The sequence below is a fragment of the Piliocolobus tephrosceles genome, chromosome 9 (genome assembly GCF_002776525.5).
Source record: "Piliocolobus tephrosceles isolate RC106 chromosome 9, ASM277652v3, whole genome shotgun sequence".
In the NCBI taxonomy this organism is placed as follows: Eukaryota; Metazoa; Chordata; class Mammalia; order Primates; family Cercopithecidae; genus Piliocolobus; species Piliocolobus tephrosceles.
Genome location: NC_045442.1, coordinates 114,902,349 through 114,923,730, shown reverse-complemented (window position 1 = coordinate 114,923,730; position 21,382 = coordinate 114,902,349). Strand labels below are relative to the sequence as shown.

At 41.3% G+C, this 21,382-nt stretch overlaps 1 protein-coding gene and 1 pseudogene across 1 annotated transcript in view; both read left to right on the top strand.

The window, feature by feature from the left end:
- Positions 1–16,900: 16,900 nt before the first annotated feature.
- PTER (phosphotriesterase related) overlaps positions 16,901–21,382 on the top strand; it is a 41,911-nt gene continuing 37,429 nt past the window's right edge. The window contains exon 1 of the mRNA XM_031936211.1: positions 16,901–17,095. Within this exon, the coding sequence (XP_031792071.1) occupies positions 17,065–17,095 (31 nt within the window). The 5' untranslated portion in view covers positions 16,901–17,064. The remainder of the gene's footprint in view (positions 17,096–21,382) is intronic.
- On the top strand, positions 19,747–19,926 carry LOC111550076 (annotated as a pseudogene).

The following is a 21,382-nucleotide window of genomic DNA, read 5'->3' as shown; positions in this document are numbered from 1 at the left end:
CTAAATCTGTTCACCTGTGTTTTCAGACTCAAAGCAGCTCTAAAACATGTACATTCTTTCCAGTCAAGTTCATTTGTCCATCCATCCATAAACATTTACAGAATCCTGCTATGGGCCATCCATTGTGCTAAATGCTGTCTGTAATGCTGTTCTCACTTAAACATTGAGCAGAGATGATTCTTTAAGAGTTATGATAATCCTTTTGTAGTTCTCCTGTGGTGTCCCCAGAGAATGCCAGGAGATTAGAGGCCCCTCAAAAGAACACAATATCCTGCCAGTCTCTGCAGTGTGCGTCATTTGTCATTGACACGGGATAGTCATTTTACACCATTGTTGCAACTATGAAAAGCAAACCAAGGAGACTCTTGGAAGCTAGGCAATGCTTTGGGCATAGGAGTTTCCTTTTTTTCTGGCTCTTGGTCTCAGGCTTCAGAAGAACAGCTCTGCTCATTCTTCTGTTAGCAATAAAGAACAAGGTTCCACCTTCCATTCTCTCCACTGAAAGCAGTAGAGGTACCCACACAGAAGAATTCCGCGCATTACCTGTTCTTGCTCCCTTCTTGGATAAGGGCTGTGGCTGTGTCCATTGCTAGTGTCTGGTGGCTGATGTGGTTTGGCTGCGTCCCCATCCAAATCTCATCTTGAATTGTAGCTCCCATAACTTCCCCTGTTGTGGGAGGGACATGGTGGGAGATAATTGAATAATGGGGGCAGTTTCCCGTATGCTGTTCTCGTAGTAGTGAATAAGTCTCACGAGATCTGATGATTTTATAAGGGATTTTCCCTTTCACTTGGCTCTGTCATTCTGTCTTGCCTGCCGCCATGATTGTGAGGCCTTTCTAGCCACGTGCAACTGTGAGTCCATTAAACCTCTTTTTTTAAATAAATTACCCAGTCGTGGTTATGTCTTTATCAGCAGCGTGAAAACAGCCTTCCTTCTTCCCAGAGTCCGTGAGTTAGTGAATACAAAGACTTCAGCCAGTTACATGCGCTTCATTTCTGCCTCATAGTCATTATCTTTCATACATTTAACCCTTTAGTTGATTATTAAGCATTTCTTCTTTAGGAAAGCCTTGTTTAGTTACTCTCACTGCTATGTAATGCCAGTTACTTCAAAGTACTTTGTTTTTGTTTTGTTGAGACAGAGTCTCACTCTGTCACCCAGGCTGGAGTGCAGTGGTGCAATCTTGGCTCACTGCAATCTCTGCATCCCAGGTTCAAACGATTCTCCTGCCTCAGCCTCCCCAGTAACTGGGACTACAGGTGCACGCCACCACAGCCAGCTAATTTTTGTATTTTTAGTAGAGACGATATTTCACCATGTTGGCCAGGCTAGTCTCAACTCCCAGCCTCAGGTGATCCACCCGCCTTGGCCTCCCAAAGTGCTGGGATTACAGGCATCTGCCACCATGTAGGACCCTCAAAGTACTTTGTTTATCATAAGTATATTCATTCCGTTTACCTACATGCTGTGTAAAATTTGTTATAAACCTGATTAAATTGCAAACTCCTTGAAGACAGGCACCATGTCTGCTTTTCCTATCTCTACGGCAGAGAGGGTCTGACCCAATTTATTACTGTAATATGAACTGTCAGCAAACAAAAAGAAAAACGAAACAAAAGAAACCCTAATATCTTGTGGAAGAACCTTGTATTCAATTAAGGATTGTAGGAAGACCTGACTGCAAAGTGGATTGACCTTTTGAGAAGTGAAATGCTTTACTGCTGCCCAGCACTTTTTTTTTAAGCTTTCATATCACAACAACTTGGCTCCATCACTATTAATCTTATATGGTAATGCAGTGACAATGAGATGATTTCTCTGGAGAATCTATGCTAATACTATTAAAATGCTCTTACAATGTCAACATGATTGCAGTGTATGCATGTGGGGACTGTGCTTATGCTATTATGATATTATAGTGATGGGCGATTACCATAGGAAACTACTAATTCAACCCTGCAGGGACTTGTATTATGAAGCCATTATAACATGAGATTATAATGACACAATAACTTGGATGCACATTTGTGATGTGAAAAGCAAAAGCTAATTTGAATGCAAGTCATATTTCCATTAAATTGTAATTAAACACTGAAAGCAATGCGTGTTTAAATTTGAGACAGAGACATGCAATCCATAAATGAAAGTTGTGGGGAAGGAGTGTATGGCGAGTGTAAGCTTAGAATAGTGTCAAGGTACCATTTGCAACTCTGCCCTTTGGTATTTACTGGGTGTGAAAGCTGTCACCGATGGTGCTTCTCCAGATTTTCTCCCTCTCTGCTGGTCCTCTAAAGCAGCCAAAAACAGTACCAAGACACAAGAAGTGTGGGTCCAATTTCCGTTCCTATCACAACTGCTAACATTGACAGCCTTTTTGTTTCATTTTTGAAGTAGGCATGAAGCACCTTACCTCCCTCAACACGAGAGACTAAAGCAAAGTTTTTTCCATGAAAAATAACCTTTTTTATATGCAACAAAATTACTCCATATTCAAAATCAGACAGAACAGATAAGTGCAAAGGGAAAAAAGATTTTTAAAAATCTTTAAAAATTCTACTCCCAGAGATGACCTGTATTAGCATCTCTGGGTATTTTCTTTCAGACTGTTCTCCATGCATAGTATCAATGTATTTTTCTTCAAAAATTTGCATTCTACAGCACTTTTAAAACCTACTTAGTGATTCTTCTCACCCCTTCCAGTTGCAAGATCTATTTTTTATCCAAGAGATTCCAGTTGATAATTTTGTTTGTTTTTTGAAGATCAGCTCGAGCTGGACGATTTCACGTGTCACTTGGACAAGTATATTTTACTATTAAAGAATCATACTTGGAAAGGTTTATACTCTGCATATGTCAGTTACAGGATGGGTCTATAGTAAATTCTTCAGATTTTACTAGCAGTACTATCGCTACTCCACATTTGTCTCTGTTTAAGGAATCAGTGGGGCCTTTGAGAAATCATAGGGCTCTAATTTGTTCTCAAACTGGTAATTATTGTATGGTTTAGATAACCATAGATTATTTTTTAAAAACTAGGAACATTTAGGAACTACAGAACTTGTTAGCTACACCCCTGCATCTGCTAGTTTAGATGTTCTAAGGTTACACAGCAGCTCGTATGTATTCCGTCCTAATTATGACTCAAAGTAGTTACAGCTCCTTGGTTTAGATATAGTTGAGTTTTTGTTATTAAGTATTTGCTTTGCGCTTAGATATGCTGTATATTTCAGAGTTATTTATTTGTTTGTTTACTTATTTGAGACCGAGTTTTGCTGTCCTTACCTAGGCTGGGATGCAATGGCGCAATCTCGACTCACCACAACCTCCACCTTCCGGGTTCAAGCGAGTCTCCTGCCTTAGCCTCCTGAGTGGCCGGAATGACAGGCATATACCACCATGCCTGGCTAATTTTGTATATTTAGTAGAGATGGAGTTTTTCCATGTTGGTCAGGCTGATCTCGAACTCCCAACCTCAGGTGATTTGCCCTCCTTGGCCTCCCAAAGTGCTGGGATTACAGGTGGGGGCCACTGTGCCCGGCCCAGAGTTATTTTTATTACCCCTCTTGCAAGGACCAAATGAAGAAGACAGTTTAAATTACTAGAGTCTTATTTTTCTAATTAGGAAAAGGAAAGCACACTGCAGTTAAAGGGCTTGCTTTGTGTCATGCAGTGAACAGTGGAATTGAGATTAGGTCTTCTGGTCCTAGGTTAGCATAGCTTCTTTTTAGGCTAAGATGTGATGTCACTTTGGGTTAATACTTCCATATTAATGGAGACAAGAATAACTATTTTTGATGCTCATAGTAAATACTTACATAGCTTAGTAAAACGAACATTGGACAAGTTGAGAGACTGGGTTCTAGTTTAGGCTATCTCACCTTCCAAAGATTAAGGATTCCATTTTAGCATCTAAAATTGAAGTCATCAAATTAAATGATCTCCATCGTTTATTCCAGCTCAAAAATTCTAAAATCAAATAGTATTGAACATTAATTGAAATGCAAATATTTTCATTTTAAGCATTATACATTTTAATATTTAATAATATATTTTACCTACTTTAAAAACCATTAATCTAAATTCAAAACCAGTCCTCACTTGGATGACTTGTAATAATTTGATACTTTTTAGCAGTAGATTTGTAATTTGATTCAAACTTTCTTTTTTTGAGAAATTTATTAAATTATTAAAGTTGCAGATATAAAGTTGATCGAAAAGAGATGAAAATTACAGTTTTTTTTTTTTTTTTTTTTAAATAGAGTCTCACTCTGTTTCCCAGGCATCCTACTGCAACTTCCACCTCCCAGGTTCAAGAGATTCTCCTGCCTTAGCCTCCCGATTAGCTGGGATTACAGGCACCTGCCACCACGCCTGGCTAATTTTTGTAATTTTGATAGAGACGGGTTTCACCATGTTGGCCAGGCTAGTCTCAAACTCCTCACCTCAGGTGATCCGCCCACTTCAGCCTCCCAGAGTGCTGGGATTACAGGCATGAGCCACTGTGCCTGGCTGAAAATTACAGTCATTTGATATATCAGCAACATTGTTAAAGTACAGTTAAAACTACAGTGAAAGGAGATTTTTACTTACATAACTATATAAGTATCTAGATAAATCATTGTGTCAAATAATATTTTATTTTATTTATTTATTTATTTATTTTTTGAGATGGAGTCTCGCTGTGTCGCCCAGGCTGGAGTGCAGTGGTGCGATCTCGGCTCGTGGCAAGCTCTGCCTCCCGGGTTCATGCTATTCTCCTGCCTCAGCCTCCTGAGTAGCTGGGACTACAGGCGCCCGCCACCATGCCCGGCTAATTTTTTTGTATTTTTAGTAGAAACGGGGTTTCACTGTGTTAGCTAGGATGGTCTCGATCTCCTGACCTCTTGATCCGTCCGCCTCAGCCTCCCAAAGTGTAATATTTTAAATACATGATTTTCTGTGAATTCTTAGGAAGCAGGTGATAGCAATGATTGAGGTGCTAAATTAAGCTATGGTGCTGGACAAACCTTTCTAAATATTTTAATGCAGCTTATTTTTATGGGGAAAATATATAAGCAAATTAAATTTAAGCAAATTAAATATAATTAAATTCCTTTTTACTTACGTATATAATTTTATATATAAATGAGTTAATTAAAATTTGTTATTTGATGGTAGAGATTTTTTTTCTATTTTTACATGGCTTTTTCTCGAGAGAACTTAGAATTCAGTTAGAGTATTTTCTTGGCCATCTCAAAGACCGGGAAAGAGTGATTATTGCTCTATGACACATGTAGTCATTACAGATTTGCCCTTGACCCCATTGTAGTAAATCAGCTTTCAGGAGTTGAAATCTCCTGTTTGTTACCTTACTTTTAGTACATCAAATGCTAGTCTTTCCTCAAAACACTTCCCTGTCAGGTGCCACCCTCTCTTAGGACTAGGCAAAATTTGTTACTTTGAATTCTTTCCTAGACCATTAATAAAGGCTACTTCTAAAGCAATTTTTTCAAACTTGGAGTTCCACAAACTCTCAACAAAATTTTGATTTTGTCTTTTCATTTTTATAATCATCAAACCATTTTAAGCATATTCTGAATCCATATCCCTATTTTATAACCATATATTGCCATAGGGTTTCATTATATGCATTTCCATTACTTTTTAAGACTTGAATGATACCAAATTACTACCTAAAATAACATTTATCTTTTTCATGACTTTTTTTTTTTCCCCAAACTGGGGTCTCTGTTTTATTGGAAGCCATGGCCGTATTTCCTAGGACTTTTTTTTTTTTTTGAGATGAAGTCTCGCTCTTGCCGCCCAGGCTGGAGTGCACTGGCATGATCTTGGCTCGCTGCAACCTCTGTCTCCTGGGTTCAAGCAATTCTCCTGCCTCAGCCTCCCAAGTACCTGGAATTACAGGCACCTGCCAATATGCCCGGCTAATTTTTGTATTTTTAGTAGAGATGAGGTTTCCCCATGTTGGCCAGGCTAGTCTCGAACTCCTGACCTCAAGCAATCCGCCCACCTTGGCCTCCCAAAGTGCTGGGATTACAGGTGTGAGCTGTCACGCCCAGCTTTTTCCTAGGACTTTTTGAGAGGTAGTTAGATTGAGAGAGCAGTGGATAATCTGTCAAAGTGGTTTGCTTAATTTATTTCATTTATAAGAAGTACAGTTGGTTTACAAATTAAATCATATATGATGGCTGCATGTATATTTGTTTTTCTGAGTCTGACTTTAGGGTTTGTTTATACGAGTATCCTAAGGGTAGAACTAAGAGTTAAGACTTATTGTGAGTTTTCTAGTCTTGGCAATTTTTCCAGCCTTGTGATTTGTACTGTCTTACACACAATCTACTCTTTTTTTTTTTTTTTTTTTTTTTAGACAGAGTCTCGCTCTGTTGCCCAGGCTGGAGTGCAGTGATGCAATCTCAGCTCACTGCAACCTCTGCCTCCCAGGTTCAAGCGATTCTCCTGCCTCAGCCTCCTGAGTAGCTGGCATTACAGGCATGTACTACCATGCCTGGCTAATTTTTGTATTTTTAGTGGAGATGGGGTTTCACCATGTAGGCCAGGCTGGTCTCAAACTCCTGGCCTCAAGTGATTCTACCCAGCCACATAATCTACTCAACATTACCTCCTTACGATTGATGCCTGCCGGGCATGGTGGGTCATGCCTGTAACCCCAGCACTTTGGGAGGCCAAGGCAGGTGGATCACAAGGTCAGGAGATTGAGACCATCCTGGCTAACATGGTGAAACCCCGTCTCTACTGAAAATACAAAAAATTAGCCAGGCGTGTGGCATGCGCCTGTAGTCCCAGCTACTCAGGAGACTGAAGCAGTACAATCGCTTGAACCTGGGAGGCAGAGGTTGCGGTGAGCTGAAATTGTGCCATTGCACTCCAGCCTGGATGACAGAGCCTAAGTCTCCGTCTTAAAAAAAAGAAGGAAAAAAAAGACTGATGCTCACTCATCTCTCAAACTGAGGGAAAACTGGAGACAGAGGGAAGAACTCAGCCAAGCTCCTGATAAACCACTTACTTAAAGCTAAGAGATTATCATGATAAATGATAATTGGGATTATCATGATAAATTGGGATTCTTGTCCTGTGTTCTTTTGTAAGAAACAGGTGATGCATATTTTTTTTCTTTTTGTTTTTTTTTTTGAGACCAAGTCTCACTCTTGTCACCCAGGCTGGAGTGCAATGGCGCAATCTCGGCTAACTGTAACCTCTGCCACTCAGGTTCAAGCAATTCTCCTGCCTCAGCCTCCCGAGTAGCTGGGATTACAGGCAGGTGCCACCATGCCCGGCTAATTTTAGTATTTTTAGTAGAGACAGGGTTTCACCATGTTGGCCAAGCTGGTCTTGAACTCCTGACCTCAGGTGATCCACCCATCTCGGTTCCCAAACTGCTGGGATTACAGGCATGAGCCACTGCGCCCAGCCAATGTATATTTGCTTTGGCGCACATTTTAGATGTTTATTAATAAGTGTTGGTCGACTCCCAAAGAAGAAATCTCAGAGGCCATATTGTTATCCTATTTTTAAAGGTCTCCCACAGGATGCTTATGGAACCTATAGCAGTGGATTCTGCCTTTAGTGAAAGTGAAATATAGCTCATCATCCTTGTCTCAATAATAACCCCATTTCCTCATTGACGAAATGGGAACAATGATAATAAATGTGGATTTCGTCTCAAAGTACATCTGATGGTCAGGTCTTCCACTGTTTTTGATGACTCACCTTCTGTTGATCCCTTACCTATTTCACCGGGACATTAGGAGATTTAATTAAAGTGTGTAGAGGATCTAAGCTCTTCAGAGAAACACACAGCATTATTATGGTAGATAACACTTCTGATCTTCCATAATCTCTTGAAGGTAATGAAACCAGCAATATAGAAAGCTGAGGCTTTAATATAGTCAGAGTTTTATGAAGACACATCCATACAGTACTTCATTAGTGGTGGTCACCGTTGTGGGATTGAGAGTTCAGAATTCAATTCCTAGGAACTTTCTAATTGTTCTAAACATTTTGATGTAACTTTTTTCCTGTCAATACACACATTTGAGAGATCAGTTAAGTATTCAGTCATGCTGGTTTTACTCAACTTTGAAGGCTTTTCTATTTTGTTTTCAAACTATGATTATTATAAGTTGGAGCAGGGGGGAAAAGAGTATTTATCCAGGTTTGTGTTTTCCCTGACAGACAGTCCTGCTTTTAAGATCCCTGAGGAACAAGGAAAATTACTTTTGTTTCCTGGCTCATCTCCTGGTCTCCGGTTTCTCCAGCTTTCAACCTGTACTCCAACTGCCTACTTAATGATCACCCTAATATAGTTCTCATCCTCTGGGTCAAGCCCTTGTGTCAGTATTTTTCACTGTAAGCTAATGTGCAACCTACAATGAGCCTTTATGGGATGCTTTAAAGTCTGGAAACATGATTCTCATTGCTCTTATCATCAGAATGTCTCTGTGACATGCCACCTTCTCCAGGAAGCCTTCTCATTCCTCCAGTACCAGTGAATGTTGTCCATACCAGTCTCACAGGGCACTTGCTTTGTACCTATATCTGTCCATTTTCATGCTCCTGATAAAGACATACCTAAGAATGGGTAATTTATAAGGAAATTACCCATGGGTAATTTATAAGGAAATTACCCATTCCTTAATTGACTCAAGGTTTAATTGACTCAATGTTCCACATGGTGGGGGAGGCCTCACGATCACGGCAGAAGGGAAGGAGGAGCCAAGTCACATCTTTCATGGCAGCAGGGAAGAAAGAACTGGTGCAGGGGAACTCCTCTTTATAAAACCATCAGATCTCATGAGACTTAAACACTATCACGAGAACAGCATGAGAAAGACCCACCCCCATGATTCAGTTACCTCCCCCGGGTCCCTCCATGACACATGGGAATTGTGGGAGCTACAATCAAGATAAGATTTGGGTGAGGACAAGGCCAAGCCATATCAGTACCTCTCCCCTAGCATTTACTGCACTCTGCTTTGTATCATCAATATCCTATTAATATATAAAACAATGAGTGTCTCATTACTTACCATGTGTGTGCCAGGCACTGTGTTGGTGGCTCCTCTCTTACGGCCAGGATTGTTTCTTTTTCATCTTTGTTTTCCTGCAAATCTTCTGTTGGAGTTAGTAGATCCTCAGCAAACATTTGCTACATTACATTGAAATGTATGCAGGTGAAATTAGCACATGTTTGGAAAGCTGATTTCCTTGCATTCCCTTCCTATGCCCTGAGAACTTAAGACCCAAGTTGCCCCCTCAGATCTGTAAATCAAAGCAGCTTTTCTTAATATTTCAGGAAGCTTAAAGATCATTGGTCACAAGCCTATAAAAAGGACATAATGCCAATGAAAACATAGGTTTCCTTGTGGCTGAAATTACATTCCATCAATGTGGAATTGAAGGGTGGATAGAACGGAAGTAAATATTTGCTCATTGGTTGAGCAGACATTTATTGAGCATCTTACTCTGTGCAATCGCTGTTTGTATTAGTTCGTTCTCACACTGCTGTAAAGATACTACCCAAGTCTGGGTAATTTGTAATAGCAAGAGGTTTAATTGACTCATAGTTCCGCATGGCTGGGGAGGCCTCAGGAAACATACAATTATGGTGGAAGGGGAGTCAGCCATGTCTTACATGGCAGCAGGAGAGACAGAGGGTGAGTAAGAGCAGGGAAAACTGCATCATAAAACCAGAAGATCTCGTGAGAACCCACTCACTATCATGAGAACAGCATGGGGAAAACCGTCCCCATGATCCAGTCACCTCCCATCTGTTCCCTCCCTCAATATGTAGGGATGATGGAGATCACAATTTGAGATGAGATTTGGGTGGGGACACAGAGCCAAACCATATCACTGTTATAGCTTAGAGTTGCACATACTGTTCCAAATATGGGAATGGAGTTAGTTATCAAAACAAAATCTAGTTACAAGTGCAGCTCTCCCTTTCATTGGTTATGGTGTCGAGTTTCCCAGACAGGTGTCCAAGCCAGCTGCAGACCAGAGCAAGGCAAGGGCTAGAGTCAGAATGGAAGTCTCTGAGTTCCCTGCTGGTGTCTGTCAGACCTTTTTCTGTTATAATTACCTTTTTTTTTACACCAAACAGGCTAGGTTAGACCATCTAAAAACATGTACCTGCATTGATTCTTTGTTTGAGACAGAATCTTGCTCTGTCATCCAAGTTGCAGTGCAGTAGCACCATCTCAGCTCACTGCAACCTCCGCCTCCCCTGTTCAAGTGATTCTCGTGACTCAGCCTCCCAAGTAGCTGGGATTACAAGCAGATGGCACCACGCCCAGCTAATTTTTGCATTGTTAGTAGAGATGGGGTCTCGCCACGTTGGCCAGGCTGGTCTCAAACTCCTGGCCTCAGGTGATCTGCCTGTCTCTGCCTCCCGAAGTGCTGGAATTACAGGCATGAACCACTGCACCTGGCCTGATTCTTTTAAACTCTGGATTAGCAAAACATAGTATTGTTATTTGTGCAACTGCATCACATAGCCTTTCTGTGATTCAAAGTTTTTTTAAAAATTAAACGGCCTTAGAAAGAAATTCCTGCGGATGGTCTATACATTTAAAACATTTGCCTAAGAGCCATTATCCAGGTTTACTTTTCATAAAGGAAGACTTACGGTCATGAATCACCTGCAGTAATTTTACTAAGTATTTTTAGTTTTCTGATTTTCAGTTGACTTCCACCAGTGCAGATAGGAAATGTCTTTGGAGATGAAGTCACTTGCTGTTAGTTTTTATATGCTCAAGATTCTGGCTCTTACACTACTCTCCCCTTACCCATGGTTTTGCTTTTTGTGGTTTCAGTTACCCGTAGTCAACCACAGTCTGAAAATATTAAGATATTTTAAGACGCAGAGAGAGAGAGGAGAGAAACCTCATTCATGTAAGTTTTATTCCAGCATATTGTTATAGTTCTTCTATTTTATTATTAGTTATTGTTGTTAATCTTTTACTGTGCCTAATTTATAAATTAAAGTTTATCATAAGTATGTATATATGGGGGAAAAAACATAGTCTCTACAGGGTTAGGTACTATTTGCAGTTTCATGCGTCCACTGGGGACCCTGGAACAGATTTTCTGTGGATAAGAGGGCACTACTGTGGATAGTAAGGGAAAGTTAAAAAAACAAAAACAAAAACAAACAAGTCCAAAACAAAACAAAACAAAAAGGCTATGTATTCCTATGTAGTTGGGTAAAGAAGAATAATCTAAAATAGCACATTTGCTGCCAGGCACAGTGACTCATGCCTGTAATCCTGGCACTTTGGGAGGCTGAGGCAGGCGCATCACCTGAGGTCAGGAGTTCGAGACCAGCCTGGCCAACATGGTGAAACCGCCCCCCCCCCCCCAAAAATACAAAAATGAGCTAGGTGTGGTGGCTGGGTGCCTGTAATCAATCCCAACTACTCAGGAGGCTGAGGCAGGGGAATTGCTTGAACCCGGAAGATGGAGGTTGCAGTGTGCAATTGCACTCCAACCTGGGTGACATGAGTAAAACTCCGTCTCAAAAAGTAATAATAGTAAAATAAAATAGTATATTTGCTGCCTTCTGATGACTTGGAGTGTGAAGATATAGGAAAGTTGAAAAAACAAACCTGGCTTCAAACTCCAGAGCCCAAACACTTCTGGAAAAACATTTTCCATGCTTTTAAATAATTTTTAGCTCTTCCAAGTTGAGAAAATAATGTGATATTCCATAAAAGGACTGTGCTGTGATCTCAGAATTATCTATTGTCAGAAATATATTGAATAAAGATTCCAGGAAAATGGCCAGGCATGGTGGCTTATGCCTGTAATCCCAGCACTTTGGGAGGCAGAGGAGGGCGGATCACTTTAGGTCAGGAGTTTGAGACCAGCCTGGCCAACACGGCAAAACCCTGTCTCTACTAAAAATACAAAAATTAACCGAGTGTGGTGGCAGACACCTGTATCCCAGCTACTCGGAAGGCCGAGGCAGGAGAATCACTTGAACTTGGGAGGCAGAGGTTGCAGTGAGCCAAGATCAAGCCACTGTACTCCAGAGTGACAGAGCAAAACTCCATCTCAAAACAAAAAAGATTCCAGAAAAATGTTTAGCTCTTTTTTTTTTTAATGACTTTTAACCTCTATTAACTACACATTTATGCTGTTCTTTTCTAGTGCTAATTCCACTTCTATTTATAATTTCTTTGCTTCTGCTTTAATTTTTATTTTCTTACTTTATTATATGCTTCCTTTGTGTAAGTTTCCTCAAACCCTTTGTGGATAAAGCTGGACTAAAACAAGCAAGCATCTAGATGTTCATTAAATACATATTATGTACCAGGCACTGCAGGGAACTGAGGACTGAGAGGCAAAGAAGATGTGACTCACCCCAACAAACTCAAAGTCTGATGGAAAAGACATAAAACAGAAGAAGGTATCTGGGTGAGGTGGCTAATGCCTGTAATCCCAGTACTTTGGGGGCCAAGGTGGGAGGATCCCTTGAGTCCAGGAGTTCAAAACCAGGCTGGACAACATAGGGAGACCCCTTTCTCTATAGAAAATAAAAAAAATAGTTGGGTGTGGCAACATGCCCTTGTAGTCCCAACTACTCAGGAGGCTGAGGTGGGAGGATCACTTGAGCCCAGGAGTTTGAGGCTGCAGTGAGCTATGATCATACCGCTGCACCCCAGCCTGAGTGACAGAATGAGACCCTGTCTCTTAAAAAAAAAAAAAAAAAAAGGCCAAAAAAACAAAAATCAGAAGAAGTGCATTATTAAGGTGAAACTTGAGGTGCTATGACAGTACCTAGAATTGACATCTTACCTGTATTGCTTGAGCAACAAGGAGGAACCACAGGATAGTCTTCTAGTTAGGAAGAGTACTGAAGGCTGAGTAGAAGTTGGCCAGGATTGGGAAAGGGTCAGGGAGGAGAGTGGGAGTGGGTTGGATTCGCAAACTGAGAGCAGAGGCAGAAACCTGCTCAGAGACCTTGGGACGGGAGAAGATGTAAATTCCAGGAAAGGGCAGGCGAGTGCAGAGTGGGTTCCCAGGGTACTGTCAGACTCTATGTTCAGATTTGTTTTTTAAGGTTAGAAGACTCAGGGAGAGACATGTACATGTCTGCATTTTAGAAAGAGCCGTGTACAGGCTTCCTAAGGTGGACTGGAAAGCGGAGAGATTGCTGAGAAGCTTTTACTGGAATCCATCTGTGAGGTGATGGTGGTTCCTGCTAAGATCGTGACTGTGAGAGGGAAGGGGAAGAGATGAACCGAAGAGCTATTAAAGTGGTGGAATTTACAGGATTTAGAAACTGAGTGGGTGTGGGTGAGGCAGGAGTCTTGGATGAAATCTGAGTTTGTTTTGTTTTCTTGTTTGTTCATTTCTGAGATCGTGAACATGACTCACTACAGCCACGAGCCTAGGCTCAAGTGATCCTTCTGCCTCAGCCTCCTGTGTAGTTGGGACCACGGGTGCGTGCCAACACCCCTGACTAATTTTTGAATTTTTTTTCTAGAGACGAGGTCTCACTTTGTTGCCCAAGCTGATCACCAACTCCTGGGCTCAAGCAGTCCCCCTGCCTCAGCCTCCCAAAGTGGTGCTGGGATTACAGCATGAGCCACCGTGCCTGGCTTTTTCTTTTTTTTTTTTTTTTAATTTAAATAGGAGCGTTTGTAGATGTTGTATCAGAGAGAATGTGGAAAATGTAGACATGTCATGTAAATTACCAAGTGCTGGGCTTTTAATTTTCCAATAAGGTTGCTATCTATTTTGTCATTGTCGGCTAAACTAGTCTAATTAATCTTAACAGAACTCTGTATGAAGTGCTGTTCATAGTCAATATTTGCCTTTCTCTAAGCAGATTCAGGTTGGAATTGCAGCCTTTCAGTCCAGGGGCAAGTTTCTTTACTTTTCTTGGCCTCACTTTCCTCATAGAATATCAAGCCAGCAATGCATTCGTGAGAATTTGAGATGAGAGATGTAAAGTGCTTGAAGCAACACATAGGGGCTTAGTCAATGAACACAAGGCATGATTGTTGATTCCCAGCCTCCAAAGTGAGGCCAAGGGACTCTTACCTATCTTTGTATCTCCCATAGACCTTACCTGCCCCACATAGCATCTTACACTTATTAACTGCTTAATGCATATTTATCAAATCCAGAGTAACTTTTTATTTCCTCTTGTTGAGGCTGTTTGCCCTCCATTAAAAAGGTTTCCTGGGAGGGAGCGGTGGCTCACACCTATAATCCCAGCACTTTGGGAGGTCGAGGCAGGCAGATCACTTGAGGTCAGGAGTTCAAGACCAGCCTGGCCAACAGAGTGAAACCCCATGTCTACTAAAAATACAAAAATTAGTTGGGTATGGTGGTGGGAGCCTGTAATCCCAGCGACTTGGGAGGCTGAAGCAGGAGAATCACTTGAATCCGGAAAGTGGAGGTTTCAGTGAGCCCAGACTGTGCCACTGCACTCCAGCCTGGGCGACAGAGCGAGGCTCCATCTTAAAAAAACAAAAAATAATTCTTACGGGTCTACTCTTTAAAGAGATTTCTTTCTGTGATTCTATTTTTATGGTTTATCTTTACTTAAAATGTATTGTTCTTGATTCTCTTTTTTTTTTTTTTTTAACCTACAAATGATGACTCGCACTTCCTAATTTCTGATTAGGAAGTTCCCTTCATGACACCCCCGCCTCCATTTCCACTGCTAACCCCACGCGTGGGTGTGTTCAAATGAGATCTTGTTCCTGGTCTGGCTTAACTGTGATAAGAATTATTCAGGCCATGGAGCTTTTTCCAGAATTGTCACTGGGCTTCAAGACTTCCACCAAAGTCAAAATCAGTCAGCTATGGACTACCTCAAACAGCTTGAATTGAATTAAAATGAACCATAGCGCTAGAAAGGCGTGTAATTTGATCTGAAATATTGCGCAGGAACAATATCAAGTCTCAGGCAAGACAGGCAATTAGCAACTTTGTGATAGTAAAGAATCTGAAATAGCTCTTGACTTCATAACTCTTTGCCTGCCTGTGTGTTTTGGTTGGGGGATTCAAAATCTATATTTTACTATTTTACCTATGACATTAGTATAAGCATCTGATGGATTTACACTAGTAGCATTGATCTTTTCCCATCTTACTACCTTTTATTGATTATAAATGTCATAAACATTAAAAACTGGAAAATACATTAAATTGTAATGAAAGAAAAAAAAAGATCTATCTTCACTCCTGCTCAAAGATAAGCTTAACATTTTAGTATCTCTGTCTGTTAAGGCCTACTTATATGTAGACACATACACTCCATATAAATTGTTATCATACGTAAAACACTTCAACTGGTTTTGTGTTTTGCTTTCTCGGGTAATAAAAGCATTTTTCTTTATTTTCCTTATTTTTTTGCTTTACATCAAAGAGCATACAGAATATAAGAGCATTTTTCTATGTCATTAAATATTTTTGGCAAATATAATTGAACGGTTGCATAATATTCCATCCTGTTTATATGTAAACATTCCTATGTTATAAGACATTTTGTTGCCATTCTATATAATGCCATAATGGACTCTTTGAGCATAAATCTTTTTTACACATATCTAAATATTCCCTTAAGACAGATTCCCACCAGCAGAGTAACATTTTTAAGACTCGGGATACTTACTGCTAAATTACTTTTCAGATAAGTTGGGCAAATTTGTACTTTTGCCAGCGTTGTGGCTAGGAGGTTGTCATATCTCCACGCTCACTGCAGTCTTCCTGTTTTCACAAACAAGTCAATGAATGGGCTGGATTTGTTGTAACCGTCTCTCAAGATGCTTTCTATGGGATTCCCACAATATGACTACTGCTAACTTTTAAGGACTAAGTTACCATTTTAAATGGAAAGATTTTTTCTTGAATGTGAAGCTGGATATCTATAAATAAAAAATTGCAATTGGTTATTTGGTGTTTCTTGCATTGCGAGTTATAAGTTCCTTAAATATTATCCAGATATTATTTTTATTATTTAGCATTTATCCCATGATAAAACTGGAATCATGTATGCCTGATACGGATTCACTGTGTCTCCACCCACATCTCACCTTGAATTGTCATAATCCCCACGTGTCAAGGGTGGGGCCAGGTGGAGATAATTGAATCCTGGGGCGGTTTCGCCCATACCGTTTTCCTGGTAGTGAATAAATCTCAGGAGATCTGCTGGTTTTATAAATGGGAGTTCCCCTGCGCAAGCTCTCTTGCCTGCTGCCATGTAAGTCATGGCTTTGTTCCTCATTCGCCTTCCACCATGACTGTGAGACCTCCCCAGCCATATGGAATCGTGAGTCCATTAAACCTCTTTCCTTTATAAATTACCCAGTCTCAGTTATGTCTGTATTAGCAGCATGAGAACAGACTAATACAGTCCTTCTCCCCCACCACCTTTTGGGGCTTATCTGGGGATAGTAATTCCTAATAAATAGTTTAGTTCTTTGGTATTTGGACTTTTGGACAGCTTTTTGAAATTTGAACAGTTTTCTATTATGTTGTACCCTCTGGAATTTATGAAAGTAAAATACATTGTGCTTCAGGTTTAGTTTGTAGAAGTGAGAATTTTATGTACGTAGCTTCTATTCTCTTCATTTCTCACTAAGAAGTCAAAATTTAAAGCAGACTTCCTGTTTGTCTGGACATAAAAGAAAAAGTAATTATTTGTAGAGTAATTTAATCTAGTGGGTCTTAGGGCATAGCTCTCCATGTTATATGCTCAAATTCCTTGCAAACTTCAAAAAAGGAAAAACTTTATTGGAATTTTAGAGTTAGAGCACATTGTACTTTATTCACTTTGGAATAAACCGTTTGGTTCTTTCATTCTTTAAGGTTTAAACTAGTTATTATACTTTCCTTCTCTCCATTCAGTTCAATTGAGTCTCACTGATGCAAACTAAACACTAGATACTATATAACTATTGGGGATAAAGGAGACCTTCTGCTCACGTCACCTCTAGCCTGACGAAGCCCCTGATGAAGTCAAAGGAAGACAAATCCATGCCGTGCTGGGATATACTGTGGAACCTCATGATGTATTCATTATGAGTCCTCATCTCTACCACACCCCAGCTAGTAAGTTACTTAGATAAACCAAATCTATGCACAAATGAATTGACGATTAAAAATTAGTTCTCCTAGCGCTTGAACCCGGGAGGTTGCAGTGAGCTGAGATTGCGCCACTGCACTCCAGCCTGGGCGACATTGCAAGACTCTATCAACCGGGGGCGGGGGGGAGGGGAATAGCTCTCCTGTAAGCATTCCTGTGTCCTTAATATCAGTTTCTGTTCCTGCCTTGCATCTCCGCGTCTTTTTCTTTGTCGCTGGCCGAATGCTGTAAATGCTGATAAATATCAAGTCATCTGATGCAAAGAGATTGCAAACTAAAACTGAATACCTTAAAGATGCAGTTTGTCATGAAGCTGCTGAAAGAGATACTGGAGAAATGCCAAAATACCTCCGAAGCCAAAGTCTGGCTATGTGACTGTGGAGCATTTGAAAGCTTCTCATGACTTAGTTTCCCCACTTGAAAACTGGAATAATATCTGCCTGATTAACCACATAAGATTTGAAATAAAAAGCAAGTAAAATGATACCTAAAAGCACCACTTAAATAATAAAGTACCGGGCCGGGCGCAGTGGCTCAGGCCTGTAATCCCAGCATTTTGGGAGGCCGAGGCGGGCAGATCACGAGGTCAGGAATTCGAGACCAGCCCGGCCAACATAGTGAAACATCGTCTCTACTAAAAATACAAAAAAAAGCCGGTTGTGGTGGCACGTGCCTGTAATCCCAGCTACTTGAGAGGCTGAGGCAGGAAAATTGTTTGAACCTGGGAGTTAGACCCTTAACAGCCCAAGAGGAGAAGTCAGTAGAAATGGTATCAAGACAAGTGCTTCAGAACAGAAGAAGTTGCATAACAACCAGTTAATAGAGGACCTTGGTAAAAAAATATGATACTCTTCAAAAATATTTTTGCAGAACTTTTTTCATCACTGGGGTACAAAAGTCAAGAAAAGAATGTCGTCTCACATAATTTTGTCAGAAAAATGATCTTCCCTCCCCACCAAATCTAACACTCAGCTAATTCTTTGTTCTAACCATTAGGGCATATTTATAATGAGGACTTATTTTGATTTTTTTAGCATAAAATCTTAAGCCCTTTAAAAATGACATATTATTCGGCGTTGATCTCTTTATTTTGATTATCTACTGCTGTGTAACAAACCACCTACCTGTTTGGGGTGCTCTAACAGAATAACATAGCCTGGGTGTCTTACAAAAAAACAGAAATTTGGCCAGGCGCGGTGGCTCACAACTGTAATCCCAGCACTTTGGGAGGCCAAGGCGGGTAGATCACGAGGTCAGGAGTTCGAGACCAGCCTGGCCAGCATGGTGAAACCCCGTTTCTATTAAAAATACAAAAAATTATCTGAGCATGATGGTGTGCACATATAATCCCAGCTACTCAGGAGGCTAAGGCAGGAGAATTGCTTGAACCCGGGAGGCAGAGGTTGCAGTGAGCTGATATCACGCCACTGTACTCCAGCCTGGGTGACAAAGTGAGACTCCATCTCAAAAAAACAAAACAAAACAGAAATTTATTTCTCATCATTCTAGAGGCTGAGAAGTCTAAGATCGAAGCCCTGGCAGATTTGGTGTCTGGTGAGGGCCTGCATCCTGGTTTGCAGATGGTCATCTTGCTGTGTCTTCACATGGTGAAAGGAAGGAGGGAGCTCTTTGGGGTCTTTTTTATAAAGGGACTGATTCCATTTATGAAGCCTCTACCTTCATGAGTTGATCACCTCTCAAAGGCCCCACCTGCTAATACTGTTACCGGGGATTAGGATTTCAACATAGGAATTTTGGAGGGACACACACATTTATAGCCATCCCTAAGCCAGAGGTTACAAACAACTACCATTTTATTGTCCCTCATCATTCTGTGGGTTGGTCAGACTCTGCCAGTTGCATTTAGCTGGGCCGGACATCCTTTGGGATCTTGGCTGGACTAGAATGTCCAGGGTAACTCACTTGTCTGCTACTTTCACATGGACGGCTGCAAGGCTGAGACGAATGGGGGCCCTGGGATGGCTGGGGCCTCTCTCTTTCTCTCCATATCGTCTCAGGGCCCCTTCTTCTCCATGTAGGCAGGTAGCCAGACTTCTTACATTGCAACTCAAGGTTTCCCAAGGTACAAAAGCAGAAGCTGCTTCCAATGATATGAGTCCCAAACTGGCTTGGCATCACTGCCTTCACATTCTGTTGGTTAAAGTGACTCACAGGCCAGCTCAGGTACAGGGTGGAAGGGGGATTTGAATATTGGAAAGTGCTGAAGGTCACAAGGATTTGAATATTGGAAAGTGCTGAAGGTCATCACGGAGATTTAACCCACTGTAGGAAGCACATTCATTGAACACGTCATTTCCAGTACTGCCTAGCCGTGGATAATGAGGACCCCCTGTAGCTGTAGTCACTTTGGTGCATCATTTCCAAAAACCTAATGAGTTGTAATGTCAATTGCAGCTGTCAATCTGCTTTTAATAATCACAGGCCTCAAATGAAGAAATTCATTTATAGGATAAGCAAATTACAGCTTCAGTTTGGTTCATAAACTTCAGCCCCTTATTGCTTATTTTTTGAAAGAACAAGTTTACGCTGATTTGTCCAAGGATACTCAGCAAATATTTGGAAAATAATTCAAAATTTGATGTATAATCATAATCCTATCGCTTCTTGGCCTTTTGGCTAAGATCAAGTGTAGTGTCTGTTCTTATCAGTTTAATCATGATCCTGAACATTTGTATAGTATGTTATTATTATTATTATTATTATTTTGAGATGGAGTCTCACTCTGTTGCCCAGGCTGGAGTGCAATGGTACAGCCTCAGCTCACAGCAGCCTCTGCCTCTGGGGTTCAAATGATTCTCCTGCCTCAGCCTCCTAAGTACCTGGGACGACAGACACATGCCAGCCTACCCAGCTGATTTTTGTATTTTTAGTAGAGACAGGATTTCACTGTGTTGGCCAGGCTGGTCTCAAACTCCTGACCTCATGGTCCGCCCGCCTCAGCCTCCCAAAGTGCTGGGATTACAGGCCTGAACCACCATGCCCAGTCCGGTACTTTATTATTTAAGTGGTACTTTTAGGTATTGTTTTACTTGCTTTTTATTTCAAATCTTATGTGGTTAATCAGGCAGGTATTATTCCAGTTTTCAAGTGAGGAAACTAAGTCATGAGAAGCTTTTAAATGCTCCAGAGTCACACAGCCAGAAAACATTGGAACCAGGACTCCAAGTTTGGATTCTTTTTTTTTTTCTTTAAGACAGGGTTTTACTTTGTTGCCCAGGTTGGAGTGCAGTGGTGTGATCGAGGCTTACTGCAGCCTCAGCCTCAACCTCACAGGCTCAAGGGATCCTCCCACCTCAGCCTCCAGAGTAGCTTGGACCACAAGAGTGCCCCACCATGCCCAGCAAATTTTGTAGAGACAAGATATTGCTGTGTTGCCCAGGCTGGTCTCAAACTCCTAGACTCAAGCAATTGTCCCACCTCAGCCTCTCAAAGTCCTGGAATTACAGGCTTCAGCTGCTGTGCCTGGCATTGGGGTTTTCTTTTTTTTTTTTTGAGACGGAGTCTCGCTCTGTCGCCCAGGCTGGAGTGCAGTGACCGGATCTCAGCTCACTGCAAGCTCCGCCTCCCGGGTTTACGCCATTCTCCTGCCTCAGCCTCCCGAGTAGCTGGGTCTACAGGCGCCCACCACCTCGCCCGGCTAGTTTTTTGTATTTTTTTTTTTTTTAGTAGAGACGGGGTTTCATCGTGTTAGCCGGGATGGTCTCGATCTCCTGACCTCGTGATCCACCCTTCTTGGCCTCCCAAAGTGCTGGGATTACAGGCTTGAGCCACCGCGCCCGTCCGCATTGGGGTTTTCTTAAAACCACCCCTCCATCCCAGAATTCTCTCTCTCTCTGTTTTTGTTTTTTTTTTGATACAGGGTCTCATTCTGTCATCCAGATTGAAGTGTAATGGTGTGATTTTGGCTCACTGCGGCCTCTGTCAGGCTCAAGCAATCCTCCCACCTCAGCTTCTCAAGTAGCTGGGGCTATAGGCACACAGCACCATGCCTGTCTAATTTTTTTGTTTTTAGTAGAGATGGACTTGCCATGTTGCACAGGCTGGTATCAAACTCCTGAGCTCAAGCAATCCTTGATTGCCTTGGCCTCCCAGAGTGCTGGGATTACAGGCATGTGCTACCATGCTGGGCCTGGAGTTCTCTTTTAAACTTTGAAGGATGTAAAATGGAAATTCATTCTGTCTTTAGATAGATAGATAGATAGATAGATAGATAGATAGATAGATAGATAGAT